Source organism: Urocitellus parryii, chromosome 10 (assembly GCF_045843805.1).
Source record: "Urocitellus parryii isolate mUroPar1 chromosome 10, mUroPar1.hap1, whole genome shotgun sequence".
Classification (NCBI taxonomy): Eukaryota; Metazoa; Chordata; class Mammalia; order Rodentia; family Sciuridae; genus Urocitellus; species Urocitellus parryii.
The window spans coordinates 81,963,981-81,976,890 of NC_135540.1; the positions used below are offsets into that span (position 1 = coordinate 81,963,981).

The 12,910-nt window shown below is 32.4% G+C and overlaps 1 protein-coding gene across 1 annotated transcript in view; it reads left to right on the forward strand.

Annotated features, from left to right (window-relative positions):
• Antxr2 (ANTXR cell adhesion molecule 2) overlaps positions 1–12,323 on the forward strand; it is a 132,495-nt gene extending 120,172 nt beyond the window's left edge. The window contains exon 17 of the mRNA XM_077803166.1: positions 10,432–12,323. Coding sequence (XP_077659292.1) covers positions 10,432–10,470 — 39 coding nt within the window. The 3' untranslated portion in view covers positions 10,471–12,323. The remainder of the gene's footprint in view (positions 1–10,431) is intronic.
• Positions 12,324–12,910: the final 587 nt, after the last annotated feature.

A 12,910-nucleotide genomic window follows, 5' to 3' on the forward strand; every position in this document is an offset into this window, starting at 1 on the left:
AGATACTGATAAATAATCATGATTCATCTCATATTAGCAGGAAATTTAGCTATTTGAAAAATGATTCAAAGAAAGAAGGCTACTTTTAAGTAGAAATAAGTGATGAATAATGATGGTGGAATATGATGATCATTACTATCCAAAGTACAGGTATGAAGACACAAATTGGTGTGAGTATACTATGTATACAACCAAAGATATGAAAAATTGTGCTCTATATATGTAATAAGAATTGTAATGCATTCTGCTGTCATATATAAATACAAAATAATAATAAAATTTTTAAAAAAGAAATAGTTGATGAAAATCTGTGTACATTAAGTACAGACTGAATCTATCAACATATTTTACTTAACTTTTTGATAGGGACAACATGCATTGTTTAAGGGTCCCCAAAGTGAAGGTTTCATTCTTAGACATAACTTAGCTAGGGCTAAATCATTGTATTACTCAAACAAATAATTTCCCATGTTAATGATGTGTAATCATTCAATATTTCTCTTTAAATGTGTCGAAAGCAGTTGGGTAAATCAAATGAATTCTCTTAATACCTAATTTTCTAGGAAAAATATGTATTGCATGTTAAATTTTTGCTCTGTGATGTTAACAACTGAGGTTAAGAATTTAAGTCAAGAAAGTCACTAGCAAAAGTATTTTCATGCCAGCATTCTTCCATATTGAGCAAATTAATTTGTTGTATTTCCAACTTAATTGAACAGTAGTGATGTAATGTGCCATTCATTTGGATTTTTATAACTATTTTAAACACAAATCTTAAACGTTGGTTGAGTTTTCAAGTAGCCACTATTTGACAGAATGGTTGGAGTTTGGCTTGTTTTGTTTAATATGGACCATACAATGTTTTTGTTTTTTTTATCTTTTGCACATGTGAATCTTAAAAATTTGAAATGTAAGCTACTTAACATATTAGATCAATACACTGTAAAAAAATTGGGGGGGATGCAGATGTTACTAATTGTATAATTAGTGACTGTGCTTTTCAAAAAGAAGATTTATGGAAGTTACTGCTATAAGGCTCTGCATGATAGGGTCCCTGCTTCTTTACGTGATAGTGTCTTTCCTCTCAGACCTATCTTCCAACTCTTTCATCACTCATTCTGTTCCTGCCTTACTGTCTGTACTATTTTCCTACAGATATGGAAAAGGTGTTTTTGCCCCAGGGCCTTTGCATTTGCTAGCTTTCCTACTTTCAAGGATAGTTAGTTTCATTGACAGTTTTTAAATTTCTGCTCAAATGCCAGCTTTATAGTTATAAAATTACAGTTCTTCTTGGGTGGATTCCCACTAGACAGTTATGTTTACTGATACTCTGTTACCATTTCTCTGATTCAGATTCAGTTTGATTTTGGTGTGGCTTATTCATAAGTTTTGGTGTATACTTCACAATGCATTACATAAATTATTTCACTATTAGTGATGTCACTGTAGATCAGACAAGGCACATGATAAAAGGCTGATCCATCATATTGATTTCTACGTATTTTTGACATCACGTCTTTATTCTTTAGTAAATTATTTTTATTTGGGTATAGTATACCCTAGATTTATCTTTTACATTTTCTGCTTCAAAACTGGAATCAATCATTCAAATCCAAGGATCCTGAGATACCATTAGTAGATGCATATATTTGGAGAATACATTGTGGATTCTAGAGGTTACTGGGTTGTCATTGCTCTTAAGCATTTTCATCAGGCAGAGCTAGGAAATACAGTTTAGAAAAACAATAACATTTATGATATATTTTCAATTCCAGTTTAAGTTAAAAGATTTTGTTGAATATCTTTGAATTTATGCTTGTATCTCTTTTATTTATCAAGAAAAATTTGTATCTTGATATTAATTCCCTATCTTATTTTATATATAGCTTTAAATTAATAATAAATTATTAGTAAAATTAGGCTGATAAATGAAATGATATTACTACTATATTTATCTTTGTATTTTATTTTTTAATTCTATATATACAAAATACTATGTTAAATCACTTGAAATGTTCATTTTAAGTATTTTTAAAATTCAAATTAGTTTCTAAATCTACTGGAATTGATTTATATTTTCCAAATTCATTCTTCTTTCTTTTCTGTGCTGTCAAGTACAATATTTTTTTTTATTATCCATTCTGTTGCCTGTATTATCTTTAAAAATGTATTTCTATGCTGCTTTTTATTGGTGGCTCTAGAGGTGACAATATGTTTTAACTTTTCACAATGTACTATCAAATAATATTATAGTGGTTCAAGAACAATATATAAACACTGTGGTATAATTTCCATTTTTCTTTTTCCTGCTTTGTGCTCTTGACATATTTTTACTTCTACATGTTCTACATGTTTTGAATTAAGTAATTTTTTATTTTAAATTATGGTACAATAAAGGCATTTTATTTCTTTTATATATTCATATGTAATGTTTATTAGTCACAAGTTTACTGTCCTGTTTTAATTAATTTCCACAATCTGGGCTTCCAATTTGTGGCTTTTTCTTCAGTCTCAATAACTTTTAGTATAAGTTGTTGTTAAATTCTTATTGAAAATCAATTATCTCAGCTTTTCTTTGCCTGAAAATGTCTGCATTTTGTCTCCATGTTTTTAAGATTTTTTTTTTACTTGTAAATTTTAGTTATTATTTTTTTTTCATTGAGCATTTTAGAAAGTTCCATTGTCAGGTTTATCCATTGTTTCTGATAAAAAGTCAGCTGTTATCTTATTGCTGTTCCTCTGTATTTTGGTGGCTGTGGGGGAAAGGAACCAGAAGACATGCATGGTTTTATGATATCTTCTGGGTTCCAGAAGTTTTATTATCTATTTCCTCATTTTCTATATATTTATCCTGCTTGTGGTTCAGCAAGATTCTTTGATCTGTAAATTTATGTCTTCCAACTATCTAGTAAGTTCATAACCATCATTTTCAACAATTTATTCTTTCCTTTACTTTCCATATGAAACACTGATTATTCACATGGCAGGCTATTAGATATTGTCCACAAGTCACAGGATTTTTTTAATTTTAATTTTTCAATTTGAAAAATTTCTGAAACTGCAAGTTCAGTAAATATTTATTCTACTCTGCCTACTTTATATACCAATACATTCAATATTACATTTTTCCTTTTTAGTTTTTCCTTTTTCATTCTTACTCAGTTTCTTATTTGGTTTCTATATTTTCACTGAAATTTCCAATATCTTTATGCATTTTACCCCTCTTTCTTACGAGATTTTTAAATAATTTTAACATAGTTATTTAAAAGTCTTTGTCTATTAACTGCAAAAACTAGGCCATCTTTATTCACTGTTTTTTTCTGTTGATCATGATAGATATTTTCTTACTTCTTTGTGTGTGCCTTAATTTATGATTTTAGGCTGCACATTGTGAATTTAAAACTAAAATGGAGAAACTAACCTATATAATATTTACCTCCAGAAAAGCATATTCCACTTTCTTTGTCATGTTGATAATCTGTAGTTGAACTGCATCTGGGTATTGTTGTGGTCTTAGTTTTAATTCATTACTGGCTTCAATAATTTTGAGGGCAGGATCAAAAATTTTTGTTAGGAAACCCTTTTCTCTCCTTGCTTTTCAACTATTTGTGAGACTTTTTCTTCATTTCAGGGAGTTTCTTTGTTCTATAACTACTGCAATCTCCCCACCCCCACAAATAAACTTTCAGTAACTTGGAGATTTTGTTTCCATATTGATCCCCTGCACACAACAGACTGACCAATGCCTTGCACTCTGAGAAGACTCTATGAGCTGCAGAGGGATCCTTCTCAGTTCTTCTGCTACTTGTGGCAGGACTTGGTTCTCACAGGATTGTTTTTCTCATTCCTCTTGCTATGTCCCAAACCTTCAGTGGTCTGCTTCTTTTCCCTTTAGGAAGATTCCCCATTTGCTTTGGAGAAGGAAACAATTTTCTCTCCTCTGGCCTCTTAATTATGTGGAATTATATCTCAACTCCTAGCTTTCAACTGAGTACTTCTTTTCTCTCAAGAAAAGCCTCACACCATGGTGGGATCTCTCTCATCGCCTTTTCTGCTAAATCTTGCTTTCGGTAGGCTTCTACTTTATGCTAAGTAAACAGTTGTAGGCATTTATTTTAATTAGATAACTTCCCCCCAAAAAAGTAAAATATTTATGTATTTGCATTTGGTAGCATATAACAAAACATACTGAAGTTACCTCACTTATATCCTTATTTGTTCCACTTTGTGCCATCTCTCTCCATTTTTGCCAATCATTTTTGTTTTCAAGGCAATTATTACATTTTTCTTTTCTTTTAAATATAAGCATTATTGTGCTGGGGATATTGCTCAGTGGTAGAGTGCTTGCCTAGTATGCATGAGGCTCTTGTGTTTGATCTCTAGTACCCCCCCCCACACACACACACACATGCAAGTTAAAATTAAATGTATACATAAAATGTTGCATATGCATAATTGCTATTAAACCAGTATATATTTTATAATATAAAAGATAGTCTAATGTGTATACTATGTGCACCTTGATAAATGATTCCTCTACTAAATATTGACCGTTCTTTTATAAAGCTGTATAGAGATCTTCCACATTCTTTCGAATAGCCTCATATTAGTTATAGTATTCCTTTATCTATCTGGATCTTAGTTCATTCATTTTGTCCCTTACTGATGAACATTTGGGTTGCTTCTAAACTTAGCATTACTAGTAATGCTACAATGTGTATAAATTATTTTGCTTTTCCTGTTGCATTGAAGTTGTATTTCTAAGTAATGTTTTGACTCCTGTTTTAAGATTTAGGAGATATTTGCATCCTAATTAGATTGGAAGGAAGTAAATCATTCCTATACTACCTAGGATTAGTTTAATGAAATAAATGTGAAGTAGCCAATATGAATTATTTTGATTGTATCACATATATCTAAATCTCATCTATCCTTTGGGCATCAACTCTTTAGTCTGACTTAAGATGAAACTCAAAAGAATGTTTTGCCAACAATGATTTCCAGAGAACTGTCAAAATTACATCTTTATCTGCATCTAGAAATATCTAGACACCTTCTCTGTAGTTAATAATTTAGAAGGATTAATTTCAAGTATCATTATGAGTTATAGCTTAAGTATTTAGTTCATTACCAACTATATGCTTAAATTCCAATAAATACTGAAGTAATAGATATTTGCAAAATTAATATTAACAATATGTGTAGAGTCACTAAAAGTTTGCAGGTGCCATGAAACAATGAAGATATAATAAATAAATAGATACATAAATAGATAGATAGATAGATAGATAGATATTTTAGGCAAACTCAGCAGTTCCCTTCATGAAATTTGCTAAATATCCCTCAGGTGCTTGATCTGTTCTATAACATGAGACACTTACAGGTTGAGCTTCCTTTGGAAATTATTTATGAATTTCTATTTCAGCTCAAAATCTTGTCAGTTGACTTAAAGCAAAGACTATCACAGACTCTATAAATAAAAAGGAAGAGAAGGGATAGTATGTATCTTTTTGTAAGTCTTGAACATATGTTGCTTCAGCAATCTCAAAAGCCTGTTGTGTTCTCAAGCGTCTCTTTAAAAAAAATTTTTTTTTGTCTGTTGTAGATGGTCACAATACCTTCATTTTGTTTATTTATTTTTGTGTGGTGCTGAGGATCAAACCCAGTTCCTCACACGTGTGAGGCAAGTGTTCTACCACTGAGCGACAACCCCAATCCCTCAAGTGTGTCTTTATAATAGTGATTTCCAGGACCTTTGTGGCTAGGTCTATATGTATCATTGCTTTTGTGTACAATTTAAAATTTGAAACACTGTTTACTGTTGTACAGAACATGAAGGTTTAGTAACCTCCTCTTAGAAGTAGAGATACAAATAAATCAGCTCTCTGTGTTTGAAAAGTCTAAACTAAAGTGCAGTTGTTTGCTTCAGCTTGTCAATGGATATTTATGATGTGAGCATAATCCTATAACGGTTATAGCAGTGAAATACATCCTGTGCAGATAGCTAGTAAAGGAGCTCACAGGCATTAATGCCAGTGGAATTTTAATGCTCCAGAGATGGGAAACATGGCACTTTCTCTGGTTAGTGCTGTTCTTACTGACTACAGTAAAAATGAGGGAATAAAATCAGTTTTAAATACTGTAGCACAGTCGGGTCTGTATACTTAACTAACAGCAGACACCAGTTTCTACTGTTGTCTTGTTTTAATCTCTTGGTTTAGTTAACTGCAGAGTAATGATGTATAACTAGTAAGATATTAGTTATTGCTTGAAAAATCTCTTAAATGAAGTAAAAGCTGACAGATTCTGATTCTGAGTTTCACCTTGTTATGATCAGTATTTTATTTGTGATCCGTGCCTGGTGCATTCTGTCCCTTCTCATGAGGAGTGAAAGTTTGTAATAGAGTAAAACTTCCACACATACCTCTGCCCTACGAGATGAATTGTGAATGTGAATACATTTCCAGTTTGTAAAGAATCACCTTGTGCATACTTTTTCCTAGAATGCAAACAAAATGAAGCTAAGTTTTATGTATTTAGACTCACAGGATTTATGTTTTAGTAGAACTTTGGGGATTGCATGAAGAATAGTATAGTTTCAATATTGACATTTTTAAACATTAAGTTTGTATTATTTGTGTAAGCTTAATTCAGATTAAGTTCAAACAAATCATGAATTACTGTGTTTGACACCTACAGAGTACCTCTTTATGTCCTACCAGAATAAGAAAAGGTTATGTAGAAAAGAAATCGATGGGTCTTTTATTTATTTATTTTTACATAAGGCAGAAGTTGAGGCAATATTTTTGCTAGAGGTTTTTGATGTTAAGATGATTTTGCATAGTTTTTGTGGCTGGGAAAGTTGAGAATTAAGTAAGAAATTCATATTAGTTTATATTTACCTATAACAAGGCTACTTCTAAAAAACTATTGAGAGGGAAAAAATATAACAAAACCTCATAAGAGTAAAAATAGTAATAATCATGGGCTAAAGTCAGGGTATAGCCATACCAGAAAATATCCTATAAGGATAGCAAGTAATATTAAAACATGCTATAAAGATGATCTTCTGAAAGCCAAAGCTAAAAGACAAAAAGATTGTGCTATATATTTGCCTTTATATAGCACAAATATAAGGAAAGCTCTTCAATTTTTTTATATAATAAAAAGGAAGCATATGAGCTCACTAGTATTGATGATGTAGAGAAGTAATTCTAAAATTATCATTAATAAGTCTCTGAAGTATGAATATCTGTGCCATTAATTAATGGAGAAATATATGCCCTAGATATTAGCTATTTAGTTAGAAAGTTTGATATGGTATGAAAATTGAAGATCTTCCCTTATATCCGTATTTAAATGTAATGAACTCCAGTATGCACAAGGCATACAGTATGCTGTGCATGTGTGCTTACCTGTCCTTCCACACATATACACAAACATATTTTTAAAAATAAGGCAATGGTGATCTTGCCAGATGGTTGAACAGCCATTTCATGGAAGCTCCTAAATTTTTTACCACAAAAATAAAAATGTTGGTTCATATCACAGAATTTTTAATGCCAACTATAGATTATATATTTATATAAAATGCTGTGTGGGTTATATTTATTAGTAAATCTACTGTTGCTATACACGTGCACTCTTGAGTTGAACTTTACTGAGATGGGTCAACCAGGACATGAACTGTTAAGTACAACCCAGAGACAGATAAACGGGTCCACCCCTGGGACACTGAGTGCTGAAAAGCTTTGATGCCATTAGCAGTTGGTGACAATCCTAAGAGTAGTCAATAGGTCTTGGGCTGACTTTTGAAAAAACATAAATGTTTGGAAAGGAATTCATTTTTGCTCATTGAATTTATTATTTGAAAACTTATGATTTTTTAAAATTAGCAACTATGTGAATTTATAGAAAAGATATAGAGAGTAAGAATCCTGTAGTCCCACTAACCACAGCATGCTGTGTGTTCTCTGTTGTCTTCTACTTTTTAGATGTATATTGAATAATTATAATCATGTACATATGCATGATTTTTCTTTTCATTTACCATTTTCCTACATCTTTACAAAGTTTTCTACTTTAATGGCTGCAAAACATTGAGTCAGATAGATGACTCATAATTTATTCATTGAATTGTTGGGCAGAAAGAAATACAAATTGGCAGAATATATTTTTCACTTTTATAAAAATCCCAGGGAGGATTTTAAAAATCTTGTCTAGCCATTTTATTGGGAAAAGTTCCCAAAATGTAATTACTGAGTCAAAGAATATAAGCTTTTTAAGGCCACTTTTACATACTTTGTTTACCCTATAGTTTTTGCCAATTTGTGCTTCCACTAGCAAGGCATGAAGCTTCTTTTCTAACTAGGTAATGTGCTTTAAAAGGGAGGCAGTTTTATTCTTTTTAAGCCATAATTTTTATTAGATAAATAAAACAGTGCCATAGCAAGATCATAATACAATGTAAATTATTAATATATAAATGCTTTTTATATGCTATCAAACATTTAAGTTGGTAAACTTGCCCATAATAATATTGATTAGTATTAATTTGCCTAATTTATTTTTAATATATTGAGAAAGATCAACAGCTTAATCAGTTAATATCTGAATTATCACAATTTCTGAACTAATGCACTTTAAATGCATTTGATTATAACCTAAACTTGTAGTAAAATTCTATTTGTTGTGCCTACCTTTAATTTCTTTAAATATTTTTAAAAATCTGCTTGTAATAATTATATTATGCAATTTAACAATGATTTCATTGTTTCTAGGAGTGCTACATTCCTGAAGCAAAAGAATGGAATATATTTATAGTTCATTTTAAACTAGCAAAGTCTTAAGACATTAATTTAATTCAATTTTATATTGACAAAATGTTGTTCTAAGTTTATGACTTAATGACTTATAAGTCATGATTCCAGATTCAGAGGGGTTGTATTGATGGCCTAATTGAATAAGTAGTAGGGGTGCTGCTTAATGTATCACAATATATTTGGATTTTACTCATAATTTAGATGCACGATTTTAAGTTAACAATATTATTTAGAAAATATACTGTATTCAAAATTAAAAAAGAGAAAATTAAATTGATATTATTTTTCATATTAATAATGTAAAGAATTATAGTTATGATTTATAATATGTTACATGTTATATTATTCCCTGAACACTAAGCCACCTAAATTCAGAGACAGTAAGGGGAAAGTAAGTAATAAAATTGGCAATTATAGTAATAATGTTGCCTCCAAAGTTATTTAGAGACAGATAATTTCATGGCTGCTTGCCTTTTAGCAAAAGCTAATAGAAATTCCTAACTCCATTTTTCCTTTATGCTTTTCTGTTTCTCCATAAGTTTCTGAAATTTCAAAATTTATGGAGCAGTCATGTTTGAAAGCAAAATGGACAAAAACCACACTTTTACATTTCAAGCTTTCTTCTTCAAGAGTATTTTTTTGTTCTTTTTGAATTTTGCCATGCTATGGATACTTAAACTTACATTTAGAGGGGAAGAAATAAAAGGTCTAAAATCTGAAATGGTTTATGAACAGATGTTATAAGAAATAGAAAAATCTCAACAGGTTGATAACCCTGGTCCTAAACTGGAAAATGTTGTCCTGGCTTTTAGCCATTTTGAGGAACCAGAACATGGTTCATGGAGTGCTGTGGATCAGCAATGTCATACTAAAAGAGAGCAAAGGAAACGGACCCTTCATCACTGATTTGAAAATTTGTTTTCAAATAATTCCCAGATTCTTTACAATTATGTATGGAACAATAGGTCTACACAACCTTCATCGAAAAGTTGAAAAGTTGGACTGGCAAATTCTCTTTTGAATAGTCCAAATAAATAGTTACTGTTTGGAGAGAACACATCATGGCAGTGTGCAGCTGTGGTCAGCAAAATTTGGTCAACAAAAATGGTCGTGATCAAGAATAAGTCTATTGCAAAGGCTGTCATAAAGTAGAATCACAAAGACAGCATCTCTTCCTATTCTCATGATTCCTTAATCTCTGTCTCTTGTGCTGAAATGTGCTCCTTGTGTATACATTTTAGAAGATCAAGTTACATAAGAAAGCATTTTAATTTTAATTCATTATTAGAAGCATATAGGGTGGCAGCTTTGATATTATGATTGCCATTGTATGGTGTTGTACTTCAGATGTCAGTAACAAAGTTAAAGTTCTGAAATGTTTTTCCATACAAATTTTATCATAGCATCAGGTAGGTAAAGTTACTGTGGAAAAGATTAATGAACCATCATGCTTCCACCCAAAGAAAAGAATGTATGACTTTGTGTCTCATGTGAACATTGATCTTTCCTTGGGTAATTATTTGTTTTACTATGGTATGAAAACCTAGATGTTCTTAAACTTCTTTATAATTGCTTCAATATTTCAATAAGGATTTCTTTTTTTCTTCAGGGCCGGTGCATAAACTTCTCCAGAGTTCCATTTCAGTAAAGGAAAGCAAGAAGACCAAGAAGGTACAAAGATGGCACATTTTCACATCCAACCAGATGAAAAAAGTCAAGTGCATTTCAGAAACCTTTGGAAGAGCAGCTTAATTTCTCTCCGTCAGGAAATGCTTTCTCAGCCTTCTGCTTTTTTTGCACCAAATATTTTCAGACACTCACTTGACTATCTACAAGGATGAGATTGATATAAAGAAGAATGTTAATCTGCACACTGTGGTTTATATAAGAAACTTTATTTGAGTGTGTTGTAGAGGCAAAAGCAAAAACAGCCACAATGTAAAGGTGATATCAAAACAGACCACAAAACCAGTAGCCATGAATGGGTCTTTCATGGAGATAGGACTTTTTAACATGCAAACATGGCGCTTGTGTTTTTGTATGACAAAATCTGTAGCTACAGGCAGAGTACGAATTTTCCCACCAGGCTAAGCAAATATTGGAGTCTATTGCCTTATAGCTATGTCAGATCACAAAATCCTTCCAAGTCCCCTATCACAGTGTGCCTTACGGGAAGTTTCTGACTAGAAAATCTTGTCATTCTAACACTGAAAAGTGCACACGCATGACAAAAGATAGACAAGATGCCTCAAGGTATTGGTAGCAAGCAAGATTTTGCCCTTTAGTTTTTGAAGACACCTTTCTTTCATTATGCACTTGGGACAAGAAAATTAATAGAGCGTTATTCCACTGGAAGACAGCCTCTCACCAAAGATCTGGAGTGGAGTTTAAAGGACTCGTGATTTGAGACTTTGTCCCTGAGACTGGTAGATTTCCTCCTTTTCCTGTGTTTAGGAGTACTAGTGCATAAAGCATTAATATCTGTAAACATACCTAGGAGTTTGTTTTGCTTTTAATTTAAAGGAAGCAGTAACCACAAAGCTTCTGCTCAGGGTTTTTTCTTCCTTCAAGTCTCCAAGGGCTCTTCAGTGTCACAAGCCAGCAACTCTCTTTGCATGAAAATTTCAAAGTTTAATTAATATAATTAAAGGCAACAGCAAGCAGCAGCCTGTGAAGATTTTGCTCATCTTTTTTATGCCTTTTGACATTGAATGACCTATTACTGTATGCGCATTACTTGGATTTTGAGGAGCACTCTACTTTGGTTATGATTCAGTAGAGGAAAAAGACCTCCTTTCTGCAGTTTATAAATTAAATTTTCAGGAGGATCGCCATCAAAAAACATTGACAATGTATGTATTATAATTTTTTAGAAAAACCACCATCGTGTCACGTCGACGATGCCAGATTATGTTAGCGTGAGCAGAAACACTGTGGGGGAGGAAGAAGGCAGCAGCTGAAGAAAACAGCTCAAATGATCTAGTCACTTTCGATACTGTACTTCAGATGCGAAATGGATATTCGACTCGAAACCTGACAAAGCGCGCCGGCTTTGATGTGAACTGGTATAGACAATGACCAGTGGCCGGGTCAGTGGGATGTCTCTCTGTGAGCACAAAGGCTTATCAAATGACACTAAAAATAAGTTCAACAACCATCACATTGGAAGGGAGAAGGCGAACATTTCATGTTTGGCGGGCATATGAGTGCACAAGATGGAATGAACGATTTGGAGCATCCTGGTATAATTACCCCCATTGTGCTTTTAATGGAAATTTCAGAGGATGGGGAATGATTCTGTTGGTTGGTGTCCAGGTTTTTGGCACAGCTCCAAGAAACCTTATGTACACACACAAATATATGTATGTGTACACACACACACACGCACACACACACATACACCCCACACTTATGTATTCTCTGGCTTGAATCTTTTGCTCAAGTTTATTTATGTCACTGGCTGGCTGGATCCAAAGTCATGTGTCCACATATTCATAAATAAAATTTTTAATCTGTGCCTTTGTTATTCTTTTCTTTAAGTCCACATGAAGCTCATGCCTTCTTTGGTTGAATATAAAATTGTTCTAGTTAGTTTCAGGAATGGAATTGTATTCAGTTGTAAAATATCCAGTATGTTTAGAGATGATACTATTGGCAGAATCCATGGGTACCAGTGCAATATGGAAGCCTGACATCGGGTTTCCAACCCTTTCTTCATGAGTTCTTGTACACCCTTGTTCTATGTTTGCATCTAAAACAGGACCTATTGCTACTTCCTTAAATACGCCCTTCATTTCTGATCAGTGCTTAGCCATCAATGCTATTTTAAGAGCATCAAGGATACCACAGTAGAAGCTAAGATTATGGGTTTTTTAATAATTATTTTAAATTTTGCTAGTACCATATAGCATACTTGTATTTAGCTACAGGAGCAATATAAAATAAACCTCTGCCTTTAAGTGGCACAATAGCTTTCTGGAGATTTGTAATGCAAATACTATGAAGAGTTCCTTCCCCATGGAGAGGGAGGGGCATTGGTCTATATGTAGATTGAAGAAAAACATACCATTCATAAAGTTCCAATACAG